The sequence below is a fragment of the Toxorhynchites rutilus genome, chromosome 3 (assembly GCF_029784135.1).
Source record: "Toxorhynchites rutilus septentrionalis strain SRP chromosome 3, ASM2978413v1, whole genome shotgun sequence".
In the NCBI taxonomy this organism is placed as follows: Eukaryota; Metazoa; Arthropoda; class Insecta; order Diptera; family Culicidae; genus Toxorhynchites; species Toxorhynchites rutilus.
The window spans coordinates 211,125,468-211,152,561 of NC_073746.1; the positions used below are offsets into that span (position 1 = coordinate 211,125,468).

The 27,094-nt window shown below is 36.7% G+C and overlaps 1 protein-coding gene across 6 annotated transcripts in view; it reads right to left on the reverse strand.

Moving 5' to 3' along the window:
* Positions 1-4,836: 4,836 nt before the first annotated feature.
* The window catches only part of LOC129780533 (uncharacterized), a 40,237-nt gene continuing 17,979 nt past the window's right edge, over positions 4,837-27,094 (reverse strand). Inside the window, exons 1-5 of one of the 6 annotated variants that reach the window (XM_055788893.1) lie at positions 26,080-26,621; positions 10,950-11,348; positions 10,763-10,891; positions 5,204-5,338; positions 4,837-5,132 (exon numbers count right to left, since the gene is read on the reverse strand). In XM_055788893.1, the coding sequence (XP_055644868.1) occupies positions 4,849-5,132; positions 5,204-5,338; positions 10,763-10,781 (438 nt within the window). In that variant the 5' untranslated portion in view covers positions 10,782-10,891; positions 10,950-11,348; positions 26,080-26,621 and the 3' untranslated portion in view covers positions 4,837-4,848. Of the gene's footprint in view, positions 5,133-5,203; positions 5,339-10,605; positions 11,349-26,079; positions 26,622-27,094 lie in introns of those variants that run through there. The other 5 variants (XR_008743955.1, XR_008743954.1, XM_055788891.1 and 2 more) reach the window with 5 other exon arrangements.

Consider the following 27,094-nt stretch of genomic DNA (forward strand, 5'->3'; position numbering starts at 1 on the left):
TTGACCGGAGAAATCGACTGCCCTGCACTGTTGGAGCAAATTAATATGTATGCGCCTGAACGTATTCTTCGTACCAGAAACTTTTTGTATCTTGAGGGACGCAGTGTGAACTATGCGTTGCACAATCCTGTTCGTTTTATGTCAGTCCGTTTCAATGATGTGTTCGACTTATTTGACTTTAATATCTCTTCGGACACCTTTTACAGACGACTCACTCGTAGATGAAATCTTTGTATTGTTTTATTTTGTTGGACCATTGTATTTTGATTTAGTAGTGTCGTTTAGTTTTAAGAAAATCATTAAGACCAAGTGTGAGTCAGATGGTTTAAAGAAAAGAAATAAAGAAATAAAGAAATAATCGAGCCCGACCTGTAGTTGAAATTAGGTGGCAGCTTTTCTGGGCTCCTTGAGCCAAGCCGTCAATAAGGAGCATCAAATGTAGCGGTAAGGCACAATTTTCATATAATAAAGGGTAATGTATATCGATCATTTATATCGATCAAAACTTGATCAACTGAAAATGGATGCCTATCATTAAATCGTTCATTAACGTAGGATTGAGGCCGAAGTGGAATTGGATCGGAGTACGCGCGAAAATTTGATTGTACGATAACTGACTAAGAAAAAGCAAACAATTTTGTTCGTAGAAGTTGGCGAATTCGAACGAAGCAAGTGGAAAGCAATGTAACCAGACCAATATAATTCAATGGTGTTATTTACTTCTCAAGATTGTATGCGTTTCGCATAGCCACATTTTCGTAAGAAACTGCAATCAGTGTCACCGCGGCCTAAGGTAAGGTTTGTCCGATTTTGGGTGTTTTTACGTTTTTAACGATTTTTCTCAAATAGAAATTATGATCATGGTTTGTCCGAAAAATGATCATAGTTTGTCCGGTTTTAATGATCACCATTTTTAGACGAACATGTTCGAGTTCTCAAGTAGATGTTACATTTCTCTTTTTTCTAAGCTTACTGTCTTCATAATGATCCATTCATAATTTAGACTTTCTTCGGAATGTTCCCTTTTCTTGGGCATTCTAAAGGTCAACAGCACTCAACACAGAGAAACTTCATTTCTGCTACGCACTAAGTACAACATAAACCAACTGCAGCGCGCCAAGCGGTTGCTTTAGTAATCATGTGGACAAACCAACATCAGTGAATCGGACAAACCATGATCAGAGGTCATCGAGATGCATTCATTACATGATATATAAATCTGATACAAATGGTGCGCAAGCATTATGTTTACAATATTTGTAAGTGTTATTATCCAGAAAAATCAATCATCTGGTGATTGATTGAAAGTTAGCTCAAATGAGGGGTGTATTGACACCAATAGAAAGTGAATTTTTTAAGCGTTTAAAACATGTGAATCCGTAAAAATATCCTATAAAATCACCTTAAATAATCTATATGTTTTGAAACATTTGAATACCTGATCTGACACAAGTGCGCTGAACTAGAGTATTCAAAAAAGTGGACAAGCCAAGATATTTTTTTTGACTGTACAAACCAACATCATTTAACTTACTATCTTTCGTCGTTTATTTTATAGATGTTTTAATCATTAAAGTTCATTCGCCTCTGAATGACGTGTTTCATTTCTATATTGGGGTGTAAGTTTAAAATTTCGGAAACGAGAGCATTACGTTTGGGGTGTAAGGTTTCAAGCGTCAATATCTCTATGCTGATTGAACGAAGTGGTGTGATAATCACTTCATTCGAAAAATAATATGTGTACGAATGAGGCTTGCTACTTGTTTCAGTTGCTCACAAAAATCTATAGATGGGGTATCTGCTTGAAATTACCCTGCAGTCTTTATTGGTTAGCGGTTGATTCATGTAGAAGATTGGAAGCAAAAGCACTATAAAGATTGTGGTCGCCCTGCGCATCTTCAATTTATATTTTGCTACCGCGTGTGCAAAGTTTTCCGCTTCAAAATGCAAGCATAATGCGAAACTTGCTCTGACGTGCAGAAGAAAAATAGAAAAGAAATATTTACTAGGCACATATTAAAGTAATTTTGTTTCCAATTTGATTTTAGTCCTGCTTCAGTTAGCGAGCAGCAAACTGCCACGCACGGAAGTTTGAGAGCGAAAGAATATTTTGTTTTCTCACATCTGATGGATGTTCGATGAAAAGTCGGTTTTCATACCATTATGTAGAAAGTGTTTGTGTATGATTGAATCACACGTGAGCATTGGTCATTTTATTCGTTGGTGGTGATGGAACAAATATAGAATCGTATATGGCTGTGTCGAAAAAGCCCAATGTGGAAAACTAAAATAACTTATCGGTTCTCAGAAAGGCCATTTGGAAAGCCTCGTGAGAAATTTATTGAGGACTTTGTCCGAGCATTGTTTCTGGGTTACAAGGGGTGTCAAAGTGTGGAAATGGCTAAAAATGCTAAATGATCAGCTACTGGAAAAAAGCAACCGAGCAGCTTGTGCAAAAGATGATGGCACGAATCACGCCCGAAGTTCGAATTTTAATTCTTCATTTCGTTCTTCTGATAAAGTTTCAATCTAAATTTGATCAGATTTTGAAATATATCCGGTTGAAAGTGTTCCGATTGTAAATTGGACTTAGGCCGAGAAGATAGTAAACGCGGTGCGATGCGATGGGTTGCGAAGCGATTATTTGGAGCTAATCGCGTGCTATGACATACCGATAGCTTTAGATCGCGCGTTTTTAATGTTTCATTCCACTCCATTCTACATGTAAACAATTCAGCTAGATATGATAACATGTCTTCATTTTGTAAACAATTGAATTGTGAGATATTTAATTTAGTAATAAGTTGTATTTATGCGATATTTTTCTCAAAAATGCTTCAATCGAACATCTAAATTGAAAATACAGCAAATAAAACATTTTTCTCAGTGGCAGTTGGTTACTTTTTCTCGAGTGTCTTATATTATTTTTTTCTTTCATTCAATCAACGGCAATTTTCATATTCATGTGCTTTTTTTGGTGAACATGGTAAATGGAAAGGCCCTATCGTGTTTCATAGAACTCGTTGCAATGAACATAAAGAAAATCAACAGTGTTTTTTTCATAATATGTATTAGGGTAATTGAAATAAAGTCCAGAACAAAACGAAAATAATAATTTCATAATTAAATTTGTATTTTCTTTAGTTCGATTGTGAAGATATTTACGAAAATCATCTAGCAACCATCACTCGCGTTTTTTCGCGGCAAAACACTCCACAAACAGTTTCGCCGCATTGAAATCCGCATCGCATCGCGTTCACTGTATGCTTGGCCTTAATCGGTGATACATGGCGCGTAGATTTCTCTCTAATGAAATTTATATGTAAGACCCGTTACGAATCGCTGTAATCTCCGGCAGCATGGAGATATAATCCAATCCCATTTAACTTCATAGTATATGAAAAACATTTTTAGGATTCACATCACCTATTGCCTCCTCTAAGAAATCAACGACACACATATATACATATGTTCAATTCACACATTAAGAAACAGTCAACACTGAACCTTTGTCTTGTTCTCAACTAGAATAAACTCAGAAAATTTCGAGTGGTACCTGAACCGAAATACGAAATGTCTTCGACAATAATTCTCACTCTGGCTCACACGTATACTCGCGCACGGTGTCACAGACCGAAAATTGAACTTCTCTGTAATGTTGACATTGCGTATTTTTTAGGCTTTATTGGCATTTTTGAAGAAGAGGGTATGATTGAATGAAAAAAACTCCAAAAAAATATGTTTTCTTCGTCTTTATTATTTTTTAATAGTCATCTAATTCAACCTCCTTAAAATAGAGTAATTTTTGATACTCCAACACAAATAACGAAATTCGAATTTTTCACTGATATTAATTAAAAGTAAGCAACTGAATATAATTCATGGAAGTATAAAGAGCTATGAAATAACATGAAAACGTATTAATCGATTGTGGTTTCATTGGAGTAAGAATCAGAACATAGCATAACTGCATGCTCGAAACGAACATATTTTTTACATTTCATGCAGTTGTTGCGAGTATTTCGGCTCTTTTATCGAAGAGAAGAATGTATAACGACCTTCTAGATAATTACCAGATGATAAAGGTTCTAGAATATAAAGTTTGCATATTTCTAATATTCTTTGTCTCTGTTTTCTTGGTAAACTAAGTATTAATGCCTTTTTTAGATGGGGCATAAAAATATGATATCAAAGGATTTCTATGAACTTCCTTTTCTTTTTCTTGTTTTCTTGTCGATATTGTCCATTATAAAAAAATATCCTCGAAACTGTGACTGTTAAAAATTACCATAAGCCACCGATTAGTTTATAGTTTACTGTTTACAATTCTTCCACAAGTGAAATTCTTTCACGAGTGTGTATATGTATGACCATTATATTTAGCGAATAACTATACGAAAGTCAAACATTTATATTTTGCTTTTGAACGTATGAATCTAACGACGAATATATCTACGAATAGTTAATATATGGATCCGTTCAATCCAGTTACAAAAGGGACTGAAATCAAATAAGAATAGTCCGGTAATAATCTTATGCATTATATTCAATAAACATTCCATGCCACTAACATTAATTTATACATTTCATTCAACAATATTCTAGAATATGAAAAAAGTCACTTGTCCAAAAAAGTTACTCCTATACTCGCGTAGGTGTGTCAGACCGAAAATGTTAAAAAAGTGGCACACGTCCCCTTTGTACCAACACATGTGATACGCTAAACGATGACGAACGACGAATAACGAAGCTAGAGAAAATCGCAAAGTCGTAGTGTTGATATTTTCTGAGAAATGAACGAATTATTGATTTCTCGGTCTAACAGACCAATGCGCGAGTATGGGAGTTTCAAAGGCTACGATATTGTCCAGATAGTTTGGGAATATATTTTAAAATTGACCAAGCACATGAGTCATAGAATAACCTGTTCACAGCAAATAGCTCCAACCCAACCCCGATAAAATCCGCACCACTTACCGTTTTCTCATCATCGAAGTCCCAGTCTGGCGACGCCTGACGATCGGTTACGGTGATTAACGGTGCCATGGTTGAGCTCGGAGAGTTTTGAGGCTCTTCCGGAATGACGGAGAAGCGACCTCGCTGTAAAAATGGCGATGCTGGTCCATAGGTTCCTGTACGGAAAGAAAAACAGTTGTCAATTACAGTCGAACAAAGTACTCACTCTCTGTCGCTCTTCTAATACCTGTTTGTGGTATTAGCCGAAATCTGCCCACGGTAGTTTCAGGAGGCCCCGCTGGCGGAGCAGACACGCGGAAGCGTCCGCGACGTGTGGCCGAGCCATCGTCCAGTCCGTTTGATGGTTCGTCTTCCATTACATCTTGAATGAAACAAAGAACCCAGGGTTCATTTACTATTGAGACTTAGAGGCAGTATTCTAGTCTAGAAATTAAAAAAAACCAAATTTTTTCCATCATATTTTTGTAGTTTAGGTATTCAAGAATATACCCTAGAAAGGACTTATCGAAAATCCTATTATTTACCGAGTTAGAACCATTTTAGTGATGCTGTAACAAACCTGATATGGCCATAACAATGAATTTCAAACGCGTTTTTCACGAAACTAGTTTTTTCAAAACAAGTAACACTGAAAGACACATAAAAAACTGGACAAAACTGGATAATATTAAAAAAAATGCAAGTTTTTGGAATTCAACTGCGGAATGATAATCCACGAGTAGTAACATCAGGTAGAGCTGCTGTCAGAAAAAGTGCATAAGCACAGTCACCTTTCGGAAAAATCATTTCCCAGTGTTCCCGGACATTCAGACATTTGGAAAGAATGTAAGGAGTCGTTTTCACTGGTTAGAGATAGCGCGTCCCACATCGCCTTATGGGCACATACAGCACAACATTTTGAATCTTGTTCTTCATTGAAAACAGAAAAAAAATATTTCAAAAATTAATATTCATTTTTCTCAAAAACGTATTGTTTTAAAATCCTTAAAAATCAGAAAGTGGGTTATATCTGTGGTATAACCGCAAGGTTGGCGTAAGACTATCGTTGATTTAGTGATCATTTGTTCGAAGTTGAATCTGAAGCCATTCTGAATGAATGAATATTTGGGGGACTTCGGAAACGAGAGCGTTACGTTGGAGGCACAAGGTTTTATGCGTCCAATATTGGATACCAAAATATTCTACTGATTGGGAAAAATAATCTTCAGAGGCTTTCCTGTTGATTGAACTTGATTGAAAAATCACAAAACGAAATGCATTTGATCGCAGCATTATATGAATAGAAAACATTAAAATAAACTTTTTCGCTTGAGTTTAATTTTCAATTCCAAGAGGGACTGGCAGATTATCTTTCAGCAACGATGACAACTTTCCGGATTCTTATCGATGCTCAATAACCACCAAACGAAAAGAGTTGCGCGCGTGTATGTTTGTGTGGCGGTTGTCCAATAGGTGCCCTCACGAAAAATGAATGCGTTTCACCACCAGAATATCGCTTAAGTATGTTTTTTGTCCGTGATTGAATCGAGAGAAGGTGTGGTTTACGATGGCAATTTGGAAGGCAAACTAGAGGCGAATGAACTCTCTGAGTTTGAAACTTTCAGCGACTGAGCAATAATCGATTGAAAATTATATGATTTTCGCGATGCGAGACATTTTCCGTTGCGCGCGCATCCTATATTGGATGCGAAAATATTCTACTGATGGGGAAGAATAATCTTCAGAAGCTTTCCCGATAATTGCACTTGATTGAAAAATCACCAAATCACATGTATTTGGTCGCTGTATTATATGAATAGAAAACATTAAAATACACTCTTTCGCTTGAATGTAATTTCCAATTCCAAGGGGAACTGACAGATTATTTTCAGCATCGATAACAGCAACAGTAACATCTTTCCGAATTCTTCTCGATGCTGGATAACAACCAAACGAAGAGTGTTTCGCGCGAGTATGTGTGTCTGCAGGCTGTTCCGATGCCTCAAGCAGAACCGTTTTTCGATGCTGATACTTTCTTGGTCGCCTTTTCAGTGGCATCACTCTCCTCCTGATGGATTCCTTTCTGGGCTAAAGTGCACAAACAGGCTCTTGATGACACCGTTCATCAGCGCTTTCATGATTAACGAAGTTAGCTCCACCACAACAGCGACAACATGCTCCAATCGCTGTTATTATAGCTGAGTGGATTTCCGAGCGGCGCACAGTGGTTCTTGAGAAAATTTAGGCGGCCAAAAACCCAAAAAAATTAAGTAAGGAGGCCAAAACCCAAAAAGTAAGTTAAGATTAAAAACACCAAAATCCCACAGTCCCTTATTTTAGGATGTTCAAGGCATCTAGTATCACGTATTTCACCCCATTCCGCGCTCGCATCATTGCTCTGGCAACGCGATAAGATACCAGTTTCGCATACTCGCCGGTGCCATTATTTCGCGAGTTTTTTTCTAACATGTGTTTTGGTGAAATTTTTAAACGATTTTTAGCTATTATGTTTCTTGAAACATTTTTAACGTAGAATTTGAATTTGTTGTCAGTTTCAAAATTCGGTTGGTTGTAGTATGTGTTAACTCCACACAAAGTAAGTACTATTTTGGAAGTTTAATTTTGCTTCGGATGGACTTATAAAACTTGCCCCGCATTTCCCCACAAAACTTTCTAATGAAAGTGTTCCTCAAAGTGTCTTTTATCAATCAGTACTTGAGTTTTTCACCTGAAAGCCCCTCTTTTAAATTTTTCCCAATATTAACCCGAAATCAGCCATTCCATGGCAAACGAATATAGTGGTTCTCAGCCATGCTGCCATACAAATGAAACACAAATTCTGCATTACTCCAGAATTAATCAAGAAAATGAAACCAAATATTGCATGTGGAGGTTTTAAGGTGCAATAAATGTGTTTTTACGGTGGTTAGACTCTCCACCCCCCTCTCTAAGGGGCGGCTGCCATACAAATGAAATTCAAATTTCTGCATTACTCGAAAATTAATCAAGCAAATGAAACCAAATGTTGCATGTGGAGGTTTTAGGGTGCAATAAATGTTTCTATGGTGGTTAATGGATAATGAAAAATATATATCAGTGTGTTGAAAATTTAAAAAAAGTTGTATTTGGCCGAGTTTTTCAACCATCCACAACCATTAATGAAATGTACTGATGCGGTGACGGCAGGTGCATAGGTAGAATTCATTTATTTATCTATAATGCATTTGAAAATTTTATATATAATATATATATTTATATATATATATATATATATATATATATATATATATATATATTTATATATATATATATATATATATATATATATATATATATATATATATATATATATATATATATATATATATATAAAAGGATTATATATATAAATTAGGATTATATATATAAAAGGATTTCTGTATGTCTGATTCTTATGAACTCAGAAACCACTGAACCTATCGACATAAAAATTGGTATGTAGGGGTTTTTGGGATCGGGGAAGGTTCTTATGATAGTTCGAGACCCCTCCCCTCTTTCTAAGGGAGGGCTGCCATACAAATAAATTTCTGAATTACTCGAGAATTCATCAAACAAACGAAACCAAATTTGGCATGTGGAGGTTTTGGAATGCAATAACACAAATGAAATTTGGATTGCGATTCACAGAATTATCCTACAGATTTCTCATCCGTTGCAAGATCATGAATCCATTGGTGATCGATAACTTCGAAAATCTACTCCAACCGACTCCTCAGTCATGTTTTATGTCTTTCTACCATGAGTACCTTACCCACGACGTGCACCCATCACCAGGTATCTCCAACCAAGTTTGCTTCCCATACTTTTGCAATTTTTCTGTCATTTTTTATCTGTCCATGCGACAAAAAATCCATGGAATCCTAGATCACCTACGCTCCGATTCTATTCCGCCGATATTTTCGGCAGAATACGGGAAAGTTAGATCTGATAAAATGTTCTTTACTGACGGTTCATACATAAACGGGTCCACTGGCTTCGGCATCTTCAATGAAAATTCCAGTGCCTCTTTCAAACTCAAAGATCCTTGTTCCGTGTATGTCGCTGAACTGGGTGCGATATACTGCGCACTAGTGATCATTGAAACATCCAATCGACCATTATTTTATTTTTTCAGACAGTCTCAGCTCTATAGAGGCAATCAATGAAAGTTGATGAACGCTCGTCTTATTTCCTAACAAGAATAAGACATCTATTGAGTGTCTTATTTCAAGATTACCTTAGCATGGGTTCCCTCTCATTGCTCGATTCCGGGGAATGAAAAAGTGGATTCGCTAGCTAAGGTGGGCGCTTCAGAAGGTACACTTTTTGAAAGGCAAATTGCTTATAATGAATTTTTCCACATTCCTCGTCAGCACACGCTCGTAAGTTGGCAGCGCATGTGGAGTGAAGATGAGTTCGGTCGTTGGTTACACACGATTATCCCTAAGGTCTCGACGAGTGCATGGTTCAAGGGATTGAATGTAGGTCGTGATTTCATTCGCGTCATATCTCGGCTTATGTCCAATCACTACAACCTAAACGCGCATCTTTATCGCATTGGGCTCGCAGCATGCAATCTAAATATGTGATTGTGGCGACGACATCGAGCATGTTGTCTGGTCGTGTATCCGGTTCCATGCTGCCCGCTCTCAGGTCTCCAGAACATTGAGAGCACAAGGCAGACAATCGGATATCCCCGTCCGGGATATCTTAGGTAGCCGTCATCCTGATCTTCTGCTCCATCTATACCTGTTCCTCAGAAACGCCGATGTCAACGTTTAATAATGTTTCCTCCTATCCGATCTATAAACTATTACTTAGTCGCGGCAATACATACACAAACTCTTTACAGATACACGGGCCGAAGGTTGTGCAGTCCAATGATGATTCAACAAGAGCCAAATGTTGTATCGCTCATGACAACTCTACACGAGCTGATGATTGCGCCGGCTAGTGATCATTCTATCCTGGATTCCTCGAGTCGAGAAAGACGCACCACGCTAGATATGGGGTGCAGACTAGTATATCTAGTATATATGTGCAGGAAGTATCCCATGTCGGGCACACGTACAGAGCACTGAAGACTGCAACATCCCAATTATGAGAACACTTGTAATACTAATCTCGAGCCAACCGCGAGTAATCGGTTACATATTACTAACATAGTTGTAAGCAAACATTGTCAAAATATTGAACTCCCGGCCCCGTTAGGCTGACGCCATATGAGCCTTAATAAAAATATATATTTTGGATAAAAAAAAAGGTAGATTCAACGAGGTCGGTTAGAAGATGAATCTATGACCAGCTCTGCGAGTGGACCCATGAACTTGCTCATAGTAAGAAAATGTGAATGTTTAAAGGTATTGATAATAAAAACAAATTTTGGGCGAGACGAAGTTTGCCGGGTCAGCTAGTACATAAATAAATTTAAAAAAGCGGTTTGTATTTAGTTTTCGAGAAAATTGTCGGTCATAAAGCCATATTTTTGTGACCAAAACTGTGTGACTCATGTTCTTCGAATATAGTCTTTTTTTCATAAACATAGCCTTTACTATGTAAGAATAACGTTGCGAGCGGAAATTTATTTGGTCACATTAATTAACACCTGAAGTTTAGATACCTCATACATACTTTTTTCAATGCTCCTCCACTTTCACTGGTTTCTGCTTCCTTTACTTTCTTGACGTAATAAATTTGTTTCAATACCACGAAAACACAACACTAGAAAACTAAATTCTCTAATAGACTGATTGCCTAATATTCTAAAATAAAGCTTTATTTATCACACCTGGGATCACTTTCGACATGTGTACGATAAATTTCCCCCGCAGACAGCAACAATTTTCATTTTCTAAATTTATCTTCACTGCACTTACACTACACTTGAATTGTGGCCGGCAACTGCAGTGTTAGCAATCTAACAAAACAACGCTCTTACAAATTGATCTTTTTTTTCTTATTTCCAATTCATTTACATGTAACCAACCACTGGGACGATGAACCACAACACCCCGATTCAAGGTACGATCACCAACGAGATCATCGCATCATCGTGTTGATTCCGTCACTGCTCGAAAACCATCCTTCGCAGCGATCTCGCGGTTACACATGTTCTAGGATCAGGTCGAAATTCCACTCTGTAACGGCATCGGCACAAGACTATTTTCGTTGCCAAAAAACGAACTGCAACAGTTTGCGAATATTGCAACAACGTTGAGTATTATCTTCTCGTGAACGGTGAACGCACTTTTGTGTTGTTTATTTAACTTTTGTTTTTATTATCCCAAATGCGCTGCGGATGTGTTCGACGCTTTGAAGTGTGATGTGGTGTTATACTTGCTCTCCGAAGGGATTGTATCCGATCATCCGGCGCGCTGTAATTGGAGGAGAGAAACATACAAATTAGTTTGAATAGGTGAAGGTACACTACGCAGTTATGAGATGTAATTAACAATTCATCTAGTAGTTGACGCAGTGACTTTTTTTTAGTTTGGATAATTTGTACACTGCGTTTCATAACTACAAAACCACTCCATTTTTATGAATTTCTAGAGATATGTAAGAAGTCGGTTGAATTGAAGTATATAGTGAAGAATGCAATAACTAAGGGGCTGTCCACATACCACGTGGACAGAAAAAGCACGATTTTGGACTCCCCCCTCCCCCTCCGTGGACAAGCGTGGACATTTTCATACCCCTCTCCCAGTTGTCCACGTGGACATTTTTCCTTTTTTATTTGAGGAAATAGCTGAATTGCGAAAAAGTTAAATTTTAAGTCCATTTGAGTTTATGTTGTTTCAAATTTCACTAGCTGTACCATGCCACACTTTGCTGTGACACATTGAGGCTTTATTGCAAAACAAAACATATGTTTCATATGAGTTTAATTTTGAAATACTTGTAATACTTTGTTTTTCTATTATCTACGAAGATATAAAGTCTATCTGGTTTCTCAACACGGAAACGGGAGGCGATCTGGCGTAGTGGTAACATCCATATCTCTCACGCAGAGATCACGAGTTCAATTCTCACTCCCGACATTCTTCCAAAAATGGAACTAAAACCACCAGCCAAAGCCACCAATGGAACTAAACGAACCAGCCGAAATGTGTTGAATGTAAAATAATAAAATCATAACCATAATATTATACTGTTTATACTATACTTTTTATTAATTTATAGTACGGATGGTTTGTACTGTAGTTTTTTGCAAGACTACTAAAATATGACTTTGGCATGTGTTATTGTAATAGAGATAATAGAGAAGAAAAAAAAAAACAACACGGAAACGCGTAATATATAATTGAACAATCCGCATCCGAATATAAAACACATAATTCCAAAGATACATATTCAATATTAGAAAGTTAATTTACGTTCACAGCTTTATCTCAGAAGTGTGTTTCTTCTATCTGGAAATCTTAAAGCTTCCTGAGGTATTGGCAGTAGCAACAACAATCCTTGAAGTGGATTGTATATTGTATATAAGCCTCATCAGTGCCGAATTTTTCGAGTTTTTGAAGCGCACCAAAACGAACAGAATATTTTATATGCATAGACTTTTTTTATCAATTAAAAAGAATTTCAGGAAAAGAAAAGATGAAGTAGGAAGCATGTACTGATATTTATAGATCTTCACTTGACAAAGGATTGAGGAGTAACGGGTCGAAACTTTAAAGCTATTTCGGAACGCTTGTAGCTTCGATATAATTGATTATATGAAAATAAAAAAAATACAGCATTTTCTAGCTACAAATTTCTAGTTTAGGGATCTTCTTCTTGAATGGCGTTAACGTTCCCTGTGGAACTTTTGCCGTCTCAACATATGCATTAACTAGCGTCATTCATTAATACTTAGTTGAGATTTCTTAAGCCAAATAACACGCCTTGAATGTATTCCGAGGGGCAAGCTCTAGAATACGCGTGACCACAGTGCAAGTCGGAGGAAATTTCTTTGACGAAAAATCCTCCGGCCAGAACGGGAATCGAACCCGAACACCCGGCATGATAATGTGAGACGCTAACCACTCGGCCACGGGCGCACATAGTTTAGGGATATCGTACGTATATATTTTTAGTTTGATATGTATATGCGTTGTAGACAAGACATTGCAACAAAAATAAAATGTTTTTGGTTTGCTTTTGAAGTTTCTATTGATTTCTAAAATATATTCCCAATAACAATCTAATCAACCTGATTATTTCGCTTCCATTTGATCCATAGAAAGTTTCAGTAGGACTATTTACTACAAAGGTATTCTCTATGAAAAATTATGGTTTAATTTTGAATTAAGAATATTTCATGAAATAATGAACGCACAGCAAATCGATGGTCAAAACTGCCCACTGCAAACTTGACAATATTCTATACAAGGTCCAGTTGTTACTTTGACGAATGCATTATTTTATAACAGAGTTAAAGCGTTTCAAAAATCACTCAAAATTTTCGATGTGGCATTTTTTTGCTCCTCTTTTTTTGTTGAGTGTAGTTCTTTGCCCCCTCCGGAATACGATTGGCCACAGGAAATGTCGGTTCATTTACACACTCGATTCACTTTTAGTCGTCAATACAATACGAAACCTTTACCGCAATAGTTCGGGGAATTTTCAGAGGGCACTAATAGCGTATTAAAAATATTTTCAATTTATATTTTCTTATTTTTCATCTGCTTATTGACCATTCTTCATTAAGTGTCTAGATGGCTTCCAAAGAACTCGTGGGGAAAACATACATAAAAAAAACTCATGACTCATTGATTTTTTACTAACCTTGCCCCAAAAGTTATTTGTATTGCTCTTTAGTTTTTCCCGTTTATGTTGTTTTGATTTTCCTCCACTTGAATCCTTATCAAAAAATCACTTATGAAATTCCAACAGTTTACTAGAGAGTAATTCGACGCCAAATAAAGCAGCCACTGCCCCTCCTCACCCATTATTTTAAATTTGTTCATTTTTTTCAAAAAAAAATATAACTCTTCCCGATTGAAATAAGTTTTTGAGAGATCAATTGACTTTCTATTAAAATTCAAAGAAATTTTCTTATACAGGTTGTTAGGTAGTCGAGCCGGAATATTTCAGGTGATAGAGGATCATGTTTGATGATATAAATCTTCCACATTTATTGTAAGATATGTATGACCAGCAGCTTAGTAACACTGTTACCGACAAGCTACCAACCTCTAAGCACAGAATAAAGGTGAAAAAAGGCTTTCAGCCATTCAAGTATGAGATCGTAACGAGGAAACATCCATGTATTACCGTTATACAATAAATGTACAATTAAACTATAATTGAGTTGCTATTGCCTTCGTTTAGTCACATAACTACACTTATGGTCAAATCTCAACTACGGAAGAATTATTGAACATTACTTTTTTTGCCTTAAACTGATTTTGATTCAAAAAGTACGCTGCTTAGCACGATTCAATTGCTTCCATTTGAGGAAATTTTGCATACAATTCTGTTGCGAAACATTTAAATTAGGGGAAGATAACAAGAAGGAAAACAGTGTGGCATCAAGGAAGAGTGGTTGGAGAGCTTCAATTTGGTTGATAAAAACAATCCAGTTTATCATGCATTTTTGGAAAATTAATAAAAACCCATAAAAGACACTACATTTTAAAGTTCTTCTTTACTTGTTAAGGTTTCTTAAATACATTAAATTGAATGTTTTCTAAATTAGAGTTAGTTCAAGACATGAAATTAGGCTCAAGAAAAGTTCTACAACGGTGTCCTACTTGAGAATTGACCATATACGTAGAAGAATCTTTTTCATCAAATATGATCCTCTATCACCTCCTGAAATATTCCGAATCAGCTACCCAATTCCATGTATATTCTTATCAGAATACTGGCTCAATTGTTTTAAGTTTGACGACTAGTGGTGCATGGACAATCTCACGCGAATGTAAATATTGTTTCCTAGAAATTGACGAAATTAAAATACTTTGGAAGAATGATTTTACGCGCTATTCTGTATGAAAAACTATACAGACATTAGTATCCTATGATTAACTATTCTGGAAATATAATAAAATGTATAGGAAATTATATTAGATAAAAAAAACCATTTACGCATTTCATAAAACATCAACAATTATGAAATCGTTTATTTTTGTAGCATACTCCGTTACTATAAAAAAGTTCGATCATAGGAAATAGCTTGGTCATTCACTGTTTACGTGAGATAAAATACATGAACTTTTGACACAGAATAAATCATTTACTGATAAATATGGCGATTTTTGAAATTCTTGAACATGTACTATTTAATTTAATTTTGAATGTATAGATGATTGTGTTTAAACAAAATAATCTTCCTGTCCACGTGGACTCAGTGTATACCCCCTCCCCCCTCTCCATGGACAAGCGTGGACATTTTATCACCCCCTACCCACCCTAAAGTTGTCCACGTGGTATGTGGACAGCCCCTAATTTCATTTATAAGACTGGTCTTTTGAACTTTATTTTTGTAAAATTCTATTCGCTATAGAACCAGATGGGAAAACTCACTCCTTGACAAAATTAACGTCAATTTCACATGAATCACAAAAATAAGTTTCAGACGTCATCTTCAGTTCTCAATCAGTGCAAATAACCCATTCGAGGTGGTTTTGATCAAGCTGCGTCATATTGTAGTGTGTATTTCGTTCTATGCAGAGGATACTGCTCATTTAAGCTCTGAAAATCACTCATACTGCTTGTAAGCTGCATCTATTATTTACCATCACTTCCCATAAGTTATTGATAGGATTTTGATTTGGTTTATCAAACTGACCAGTCCAGAATCTGAAGACCCTATTCATTAAACCATGCCATTTCTTTCCGGATCTTATGAATTGATGCCAAATTACCCAATTATTACGGTGGTTTTGATGCAAAAACAGAAGTAAATGAATCTGAAGTACTCCATTGCACTTCTGACTGTTCTTTCGTGTTGATGGTAAGCTATCTAAACCAGGCTTTTTTGAGGCTTTTCATCTGATCGATCTTTTCGATTACACTTGCGACTAAAAAAAAACATGAACGTTTCAAATATTCTTCATCTTTGAAAAAACAGTCGAATAACAAAACAAAGTCTGATAAGATGCGTATGCGGAACACTTCATATTTCAAGATCATATCGCAACCTCCAAAATCTTAACGAATATCTATCTATCCCAAAAACATTGTTAGGCACAGTTTCTGTTTCGGTTTATCTTATCTAATTCAACTGTCGATTGATGCCCAGCTAGAATAAACTGTCGCGATATGTGACGGCGGAGCAATTTACATCAATTTAAACTTCATTCATCCCATGTGTAATCTTTTTTTTGTATGCTCGCCAACTCGGTGTCAAACGCAAATTGATTATAAAGCCAAACATCGTGTGGGGAATATGCTGGTTCGCGGCTCTGTTGGTACGGATAGTTGTGTTCGAGGAAATGCTGTTCAGCGTGTTTCCATACACTTCGATTAATTTGATGCAACACTTGACGATCATGACTTTTGTCGGCAACCGCGTGTCGCATGTCTACGGGATATTTAACGTCTAGCGTGGAAGATTGAGAATTGAACATATGTTATATCTATGTAATCTCAACTAAACCCATAATAATTCTATCTTGTCCTAATTGTAGAGATGAATGAAACTGTATATGTGCCCGCATCTGAACTCAAGGTACAGTCTTGGATTTCTTTTCACTGTATATAATCTAATCAGATTTTTTTTATTCTTTTTTATGCATTTTTTCCGTTTTTTGAACATAAAAAAAATAATTTAATTTCTGATTCATCCCCTTAAAGTCAGAAAACACCTTTCTCATATGAAAAAGTTAATTTATCCAGAGTCTGTCAGGAGTTGATATTTGATAAAAAAATCCTTTTTATTATTCGATGAAAAAAATCCTCCTACGCGTATGTTCAATTTCAACAATGACTGAGTTACAGACCTTTCTTTTTGTTTCGGACTCTGTTGCTTCAAACTGGCTCTACATTAAAAAGTACGATACGGAAGACGATTCTGATGCTTTCATTTGAAGGATGAGAAAATTTAGTACAGGATATAGTAGTGGAACAACTAAATTAGTGAATTTTCATAATATTTTGGAAGTGAAACACTTAAAAGTTAATAATTTTTAATGTGTTATTAATAATTTTATCCTAGAAATTTATATTAAACTAGATTATTTCTACCAATTAAAATGAAGTTCTTTAACCGCTCCACAATTTGTTCCTTGACGCACAACTTCTATCTTTCTTAATTTGGCTGCAATATCGATATAAACAATTCCTGGTGAAAATTCAAGCAAAATATTTAAAACTCACGATTTTTATCCCACTGTATATATAATAGTTGAAAGGTTACATTTCTTCATTAAATAAGCCATATTTGAAATATAAAAAAAATTCCAAACTGAATATAATCGAGTCCAAAATTGTATATAACCGAATCACATATAATCGAGTCTGTATACAATCGAGTCCGAACTGTACTGTATTATATTAGTCAAATCATTTCATTTGATACCAATATTAAGGGGATTGCAAAAAAAACATAGTCGACCATTTTGCGGCGGCGACCTTTTCGAATTTATGTTGTTCATAGTGTAGTGTATTCTCCAAATCAAGCCATTCAGCCATTTTTTTTTGCGGCGGCCAAATTGAATTTTTCAAGATCATGGAATACGCAGTTTTATAATGACAGTAGAATTAAATGTAAGTTCCAAATTTCAGATCAATCATTCAACAGGAACGGGGTAAATTTTCTATTAATGTGGGACAACCCAACAAACATTTAAACATACATAGAAACAGGTCAAGCTGAATGGAACCATTCAAATCGTAATTAGTTGTTTGGGGACTGCGGCCATCTTGAAATTGGATTTTCCATTATCTGCTATGTTCTACTAGTCGAGAACTTTCTTTTGATACATTTTTGGGCATTTTTCATAATTAATTGTGTTCTACTAGTGAAGCCTTTTCATTTGATACCCATATTGATGGGGTTCTGAGAAAAATATATATGGCGCCATATTGCGGTGGTGGCCATTTTGGATTTGCATTTTTCATAAATAACTGTGTTCTACTAGTCAAGCACTTTCATTTGATACCCATATTGATGTTGTTCTGAGAAAATATGAAATCCGCCATATTGTAGTGGCCGCTATTTTGGATTTGCATTTTTCATAAATAACTGTGTTCTACTAGTCAGGCTCTTTCATTTGATCCGGATAATCGAGTCCGATCTGTATATGAAAATTTCGTGTCACGGTGTTCGTGGTCAAATTTCTTCGAAACGGCTCGACCGATTCTACGACTTTTTATGTAGGGGTAGTGGGGGCAAATAGGTCATGGGGAGCAAAGTGGTTACCTATTTGTTTGGTAGTATTACTATTCACTATTGACACCGTATTGATAGGCACCTTATGTTTAAAGAATTTAATGAATTTTGAGACACCCTGTACTTCAGTAGGGCTGTCACATGTCGAAATATAAATAAAAACAGAAATTGCTCTCTCGATAGCCATTCGGCTGTAGTTCTGTGCGCATGGTATCTAAAGAATTTCTCGTGAAATTTAGTTTATTCAATCTGATATGTTGGACAAATCATCAGTTTGGACACATATTCTAGGAGAGGTGAACATATATTTTGTTCTGTTCATTCTCAGCGATTAATTAGCATAGAAATTACTTTGATGTTTGTAGGCAAAGTTGTCATAGGTGCATAACGACATACAATGTTCTGTTTACTAAAGCTAATATACCTCATCACATTCTGCTCTTGAAGAGGTTCCTTTTGTGTGAAAAATATGCCACTCCAACTAAATCAAGCCTCATTATGCGGAACGTTATGTGTTTCTTACTACGTTTTTGTTTGTATGAGAAAATTTAAATTGAGACACTAGGTGAAAAGGCCAAGCTTATTTCATAGATGTACCTACTATATGATTTGAATATGATATGATTTGAACAAATTAGGACGAAGAAAACGTTTAAATCTATCCCATTTAGCTTGATTTGTGCGAGTAACCACTTTGCCCCCACTAGGTGACCACTTTACCTCCAAGCAAAAAAAAAAGTTTTATTTCCTTTTTTTTCTAATGATGAAAAATGTACTGTTTTGAATTTTTATAGTAAAAGCCTTATGCTATCTTAAACAACAATAAGTTGAACTATAATATTCTTAGAAAAACGGGAATTGTAGCGGTATGTGGACATCCATACCTCTCACGCAAAAGGTCACGAGTTCAATTATCACCCACGACATTCTTCCAAGAATGGAAGAAAAAGTGACGAACCAGCCAAAATGTGTTGAAAGTCACTATAATAGAGAATCAAAATCACATATAATGTCGATCAAAAGATACATTGTGTACATCTAAAATCGTATAAAATACGAACACTTTCATTTTTTTATCTCTACAAACTAAGTCTCAATTCGGTGTAACAAGCATCGGTTTTATGATACACACTATCGTAAAATTCATCTATACGAAACCATATATGCATACCAGGCTGATGCAGTTTGTGAGCCGCATGAACATATAAATTGATTCAATGTAGTACTGCGAAAGAATGTTATACATGCTGTAGACTCAACAGTATATTAATGTAATTTATTAATTAATGTACCAGATCAGCGGGCCTGAAACATCTTTAAATTGGTAAAATTTGAATGAAAAAAATGTATGTCATATTATTTGATTACTTGAAACACGTAGTACTGAATCTTACTTGACCATTTCTACATAAATTTTATGACATTTCTACTAAAATACAATAGAGACCAGTAATGAAGTATCCGATTATATATTTCTCATATTATATGTACCAGTCGCAACTGCTCTAGAATCACATTCCAGATATACAGCCGCACTTGAAAAAAAACTTGAAACACTTACAAAACAACTAGGAATGTTCTTTTTATCGGGATACTTATTTGCTGTAGTGGTAGTATATTTAAATCAATTTTATTGAAAGGACGTGCGTCACGGATATAAACATTCAAACGTCTTTTTAGCCGCAGTGCATAAAAATCGAGTTTTCGCATAATTTGAAAAAATACTTGGGAATGTTCAATTTACAAGATAAATAATAGATGTGCAACAGATTAGTGATTTACGTACAATTTAAAGGAATGGCGAAAGGTATTCTATTGACGGACGAGGGGCGGAAAATAATAAAGATATTCAGTGAACAAAAGTTTTCTAATCGCTCGATCGTAACAAAAATTGGTCTATCTGAAAAAGTGTTACGGAATTTCTTTAAATAGTGCCAGAAATATGGGATTTAACGACCAACAAATGGGAACACCAAAGTTACTTTGCGTCTTAAAGGTCGAATAAGACACGAAGCAACCAGGAAACGATGTCCTGCTCATACATTAAGGCAGAATCGGTTGTTCCAGTAACGAAGATGCATATTGCGCGCATCTTGAATGAGTTACCAAACATCATGTGGAAAAAAGGATAGCCGAAACTGACCGCCACCCATAAGCAGAACCATCTCATTTTCGCCCGGCAATAGATGGAATGAAAACTAGAATGGAGAAATGTTGTATTTTCCGGCGAAAAAAGTTCAATTTGAATGGTCCGGACTGTTACTGTTGCTATTGGTACAATTTATGTCAACGGCATGTCGTGAGATCGAAGCGAAACTTTGGGGCGGAAGTTTGACAGTGTGGGGAGCCGTTTCCTATCACAGCAAGCTCCCACTTGTTTCATTTTCACCCGAATGAACGAAAAGTATCTTCAATTACTGGAGGACGTTTTGATTGGCCATATTGAGAATAACGCTACCGAGGATGTCGTTTTTCTAGCAGGATTATGCATAGCAATCGAAGGCATGGTTTGCCGAGAAGGACATTCCGCTTCTTGAATGACTTGCTGGCAGTCGATTGCAATCCCATAGAGAACCTCTGGAGAATTTTGGCCGAGATGGTCTATGCAAACGGATGACAATTTGACAACATTTCCAGTCTCAAGGCAGTAATTCAGGAAGGTTTGGCCATAATCAATATGGCAACACTTTAAAAGCTGTCTGACTCGATGCCAAATCGAGTTTTCAAAGTGATCCGAAATGAAGGTGGACATACTAAATATTGGCTACCGATTGGACTCGAAATTGCCGCACAAATTTCCTTTTATTGAAATTTTAGGATGCGGCTAAACGAATGTCCACCTTGATTCCACATATTTGAATTACGTAGAAAACATAAAGTGAATTTATACTTTTTTTCACGTAGAACTACGTCTTTCATTAAGGGTGCCAAATCAGAAAACAGGTCACGTTTTTATGAAATAAAGTTAACGTTAATAACTATTTTTGCCGCGAATGGATTTTAGCGATTTACATACTAAAAGAATCGGAAATTTCCTAAGATTTGTTCAATATGCTATACATTGGAATCTCCTGGTTAGTAAATGGTTGAAATTCATGAAAACTTTAGGCGTTTTCATTTTTCCATACATTTGTTCTGTCCATTTGTGTGCTTTCCCGAACAGAGCTGTCAATAACGAGCAACTTATTGACGACCAATGAAGGGGAAATCGTAGGATTTGAAGTCGCCGTGAACAAAGGAAAAGTAGAAGAATGAAGGGGAATATTTGCCTTGAGTATAAACAGTGGATCTCGCTGAGGCAAACTTAGAGGCGAATGAACTGCAAAGTTTAAAGCCTCTTAAAAACAAAGAAAGAAGAAGAAGGCAAACTTTCATTCGGCATCGGACTGTTGAGCAATCCAGTTCACTTTGCTTTCGCTGCGCTTCGATCTAAGATTGGACCCCACCAGTGGTAATCCAACTTGGATATCGTATTAGTTATTCGTATCGTGTGTTCTTCTTCCCGCGTCGTACATTGAACGCTTCGCGTAGTGTGTGATGAGCAAGAAGAAGAGGAAGGCAGGCTCGAGCCCTGCAAAAAACAAACGCATTGCCAGGGGCAATGAAATTTCGAGGCAAGCGTCATCTAATGATGCACGCGATGTTGGTGCAGTGAAAAGCGCTCGCACTTAACCGAGCCTTTGCGAGTGTGACACCGCATCGAACAACAGCGAAGTAGGCGATTTCGGCGCGTCGGTCGAAAATGTAAACGGCTTCTTTGGTGCCTTTGAGAATGCATCAATGCATTAAACTGACGTTATGGCGAAGCAGGCGTCAAGGTTATGCTCCAAAAAATATCTGGGGAATGCCAATCATCTTGAATGTCTTACTGGAATGTTATAAGTTATTTAGGTTCGCGTGCCAGTCGCAAAACTGTCTTCAACTAGGATTGCATTTGCGCTAATATTGATCATAATGAAGCATTGTTACTGTTTTCGAGTTTGTTGATATTAACAAAAAGAGTTTATTTCGCTTGTTTAGTCACCAAGAAAGTAAATGTCGTTCTGGAGTTTTGTATGTGATTAGGTTTCGCTTACCAGTAGCAAAAAATCCTCCACTCAAGGTGGAAACAGAAAGCCGCGTTGTGCGTTGCTTCTCATCAGCTGTCATTGCTTGCGTTTTGTACTAAAACATTCGCCCGACGCAGTCTGTAGATTTGCAGTCACAATCGAGCATTCGCGTCTCCACTTTTCATGTAAACTAGTATTCTATTTAAATGAAAAACATTTTTGTTTCCAGGTGGTAAAAAAGTCTCATACGAAAATTGTTTATGACGACAACTCTATATTATGTTGGAAAAATTCAGCAACAATGATGGAATTGTTTAGCCATATGATTGAATGAAAGTCAGAATTACGTTTTTTTTTCTTTATTATAGTGACTTTCAACACTTTTCGGCTGGTTCGTCACTTTTACTTCCATTTTTGGAAGAATGTCGGGGGTGAGAATTGAGCTCGTGATCTCTGCGTTAGAGGTATGGATGTTACCACTACGCCAGATCGCCTCCCAGAATAACGTGTTTCAAGTAATCAAATAACATGATGTGGAAATTTTCATTCAAATTTGTGAATTTAAAAACCGGCTTCGTGTCTTCTAATCTGATTGAAATTACACTAACGAGTTTGGGACCCAAATTATGGCCCTAAATTGAAGTTGCCACCAGACGTCGACACCATGCCACTGTCATCGCGAATTTGGCGCAAGCAGTTTAGAACGAATGTTAGCGTTTAGTACAACGATGCTAATGACGCAACGCATTATTGTGTTCGACTAAATGGATACACACATATTTAAAATGAAGTGTCAAAGCACAATTGTCGCTACGCGACGCATAGCGCGACATTCTGGTCCCACCTTAAGGGTGGAAACAGAGTGCCGCGTTGTGCGTTGCTTCTCATCAGCTGTCATTGCTTGCGTTTTGTACTAAAACATTCACCCGACGCAGTCTGTTGATTTGCAGTCACAATCTAGCATTCGCGTCACCACTTTTCATGTAAACAAAAACAGGATAAAATTCGTATGAAAATCTTGTTCTTGTTGTGTCCACGGATCAGTTGAATGTTTTTAAAAACAACACATTGACATATCCGCGCGGGCGGCATTGAGCTTCGTTTACTAGTTTAGGGGAGAGTGGAAGAATAGCTGATTTTCAGTAGGAATGAGCACGTTTTCAAAATTAAAATTATGAATGAAAATTAGCTTTTCCATATCAAACTAGTATTCTATTTAAATGAAAGATTGTTGTTTGCTGATGGTGAAAAAGTCTCATACAAAAGTCTCAAATTGTTTATGAAGACAACTCTATATTATGATGAAAAAATTCATCAACAATGTTGGAATTGTTTAGCCATATGGTTGAATGATAGTCAGAAACACGTGTTTCAAGTAATCAAATAACATGATGGAAAATTTTCATTAAAATTTTAGAATTCAAAAACCGGCTTCGTGTCTTCTAATCTGATAGAGATTACACTAACGAGTTTGGGACCCAAATTATGGCCCTAATTTTACGTTGCAAGTAAAACTGAATTCGGCGCAAGCAGTTTAGAACAAATGTTAGCGTTTAGTACAACGATGCTAATGACGCAACGCATTATTGTGTTCGACTAAATGGAAACACACATATTTAAAATAAAGTGTCAAAGCACAATTGTCGCAACGCGACGCATAGCGCGGCATTCAGGTCCCACCTTAAGGGTGACAGCTGCGCTTCTCTCGAGCATGACAAAGTAATGCAACTTTTTTTGAGGCCAGTAATATTAACAAAAGCGTTCTTTTGAGAATAGCGCAAAATGATGAGAAGTATTTGTGTTCCTAGTAGCTTCGTGCCACCAATGTATGGTTCTGTATGCATGCTATGGCGAACGCTTGTTTGGCGCTTGGTTTACGTTGTACGAACGATGCCTAGAGGTGCGATTGCTTTGAGGCAATACTAAATAACTTGTAGCATGATATTTGATACTTGCAAGTGTTGTCATTGTTGTTGTTTCCATGCGGTGCCAAAGATATATTGATGTAGTTATGAGATGTGGACATTGTATTTGAAACGTCTGTCATGTTTATGTTTGTGTATCATTGGTCGTGTTTGGGATAAACATTGAATACTAGCGAAAAGCATGTTCGTGTAGAACAAAAACATGGAATTTGAACATCGGCTACTCATGTGTAAGTGTTTTACGGAAGACTGATTACGGGTAAGCTTCAGAGCCTCTGTGTATTCAGATACCCTCGTGAAAAGCTCTTTTTTTTCTACAAGTGCGACAACAATGAGTGGACTGGCAGAAGAAAAACGTAAATCCATTGTGATCAGATACTCTTCCGAAATAGGTTTATCAATGAGAAAATTAACTAAAGCGGAGGGAAAAGGCACAAAAAAGTGTGAAACTTCAATTGAGGGGCTTAGAATGAAAGGGGTGTAAGTGATTTGATCGATTTCTCTACATCGACTCTCTCTTTTGGTTATAACTTAGCTGCAAACTCATTCCCAGCTGTATTTGTCAATGTGGAAAGTAGGTCAGAACCTCATCTATCCGACTCTATAGCAAACTCAAATTGGAACGTTTTTGCGGTTGAGTTATTAATTAAAGGAAAAAGTTGATCAAGAGAAATCGATCAAGTCACTTACACCCCTTGCATTCTAAGCCCCTCAATTGGTATTGTTCACTGTTAAAGAACTCAACTTTCACTCTCATGAATATGAATGGCGAGATTGAATGAGAGAAAGAGAGACCCGATGATTCGGTGATAGAACGAATTCTTTCCCCCTTTTTAGCGCTGATGAAATGAAATCCGACAATTCTATCACCGAATCATCCGGTAATTTGGTTGCTTCCCCAAAATTACCATGAGAGGTACCAGCACCGCAATCACGAAATCGTCGGTCATGAAGCTCGCCAGAAATACCGCATTTTTAAACAGCCCTTACAAAGACCCATGGAAACTGCAAGTCGTGCTCAGGGACAAAACCCTCCAAAATCGCCGGAGTTACGCTTAATGAAAGATACTGGCAATCGTTGAGCGAAGCCTCATGGCAACCTAGAAAAGATTTGGAAATGAAAAAACAACCTGAGAAAATTGGCGTTCAGCATGAAATAATTTCCCCCTTTTCCATGCTGAACGGTACAAAATCTGATGGAAGATGTCAAACGTAAAGCACGTAAAGTGGACATAATTGAAGGTCCCAGTATTTTAGGATTCCTCGGGAGTTACGAAACCACCCACAAATTCTCAAACGAATATTTTTAGAGGCGAAAAAGCCAATTAAACGTTGCTCCGAAAATTTAGTTTCAGAAATGATTAGAATAGTAAAATATACACTGGAAGATGTATGTATTATTTCTGAGAATAAATACCCGATGAAACAGTTTAATTAACTATTTATCAAATACAAATAAACTTACACTGGGAAAACCCATCGTTACTTTTTGACCAAACGCCATATACATTAATCGTGGCGACAAAATGTCTTCCTGAGCTTGTGTTCTCTTTATTTACATTGCAGCATCGAGATACACATAACGTGTCAATGCGGCACAAGTATTATTAGATATAAGACGGTGTCGATCGATTTGAGAACGATTATGGTACAACAACATACCGATGTCCCTGTTGTGTTCATCCTCTAGGGCAACAGTCACATTAAATGTTATGCAATCCTATTTGGGTCCAAAATGCAGCGAAATGATTTTCACAGCCAAACAGGCAGACTTATGGGTACAATAAGCTTTCGGTTGTTTGAAACTTACCTGGCAGGTTATTGTGTATGAAAACCACAAACAAAGTATTGGTAAGGAGAAAACAGGTGATTCAGATGAATTGCAATTTATAGATCAGAATCGAAGCTCAGAATATAATTTGCGTTTTTTTTGCCCACTGTTGGCCCTATAAACACTTATAAATGGCTCAAAACATTCACCCACTTTAAGCTAGAACTTTTCACTAAATTTTCAGGATTTCACCTATGTCACAACCAGGGGAAAATCTATCCGATTGCACTATTTCATAACCTCATAACCTCCACGCAAAATGAATTTTCACGAACGATTTTCCTTCTACCCCACCAAGTAAACGCAAGTCAACTGAATGATTACATTGTCGTTCTAGAAAACAGTAGTATCTAACCAAAACTCTATTAAAATCACAACATTCATTAACTGATCACGCTGAGTACGGTTTTCCTAAGCACTGGATCAACGAAAGAAGAAAAAATTACACCCGCTTCGAAACACGGACGACGAGGAAAAATGACGGCTATTTTGTTGTATGCCACTTCAACCCTCCACCCACTTGGAATCCTCCGACAGACAGGTCCCGATATGTGTGTGTGAAAACTTCCCGAGTTTTCCGAATACAAATGTTGGTACCGGCGAAATTTCCCGCATTCCGCTTAGCGAATGAAAGGGAAGGAACGATTGCGAACTGTCAAACTAGAGTCGGGCGTCTTCATCGCACAGCTATGCTAGTGCACACTGGGCCAATTTGGAAGTTCCGAGAATAGAAGGATAGAACAGTAGAAATGATGACGATTATTTCGTGAAGGGTGTTTTTAAACGTAATTTACAGAAAGACACAGGAAAATTGTAAAAAGTATGAGATTTTTATTGGGGGTTAGAAATCAATCGTTACCAACCCTTGTGTATTCTAGGCAATTCAAAGTTGGAAATCATTGAACAAATATCTGTCAAAAACAGTGTACTGAAAAACCAAACCACCAAAAAATTACCGTTTATTATCTTTTTGAATTACAATGCAAAAAGGAAA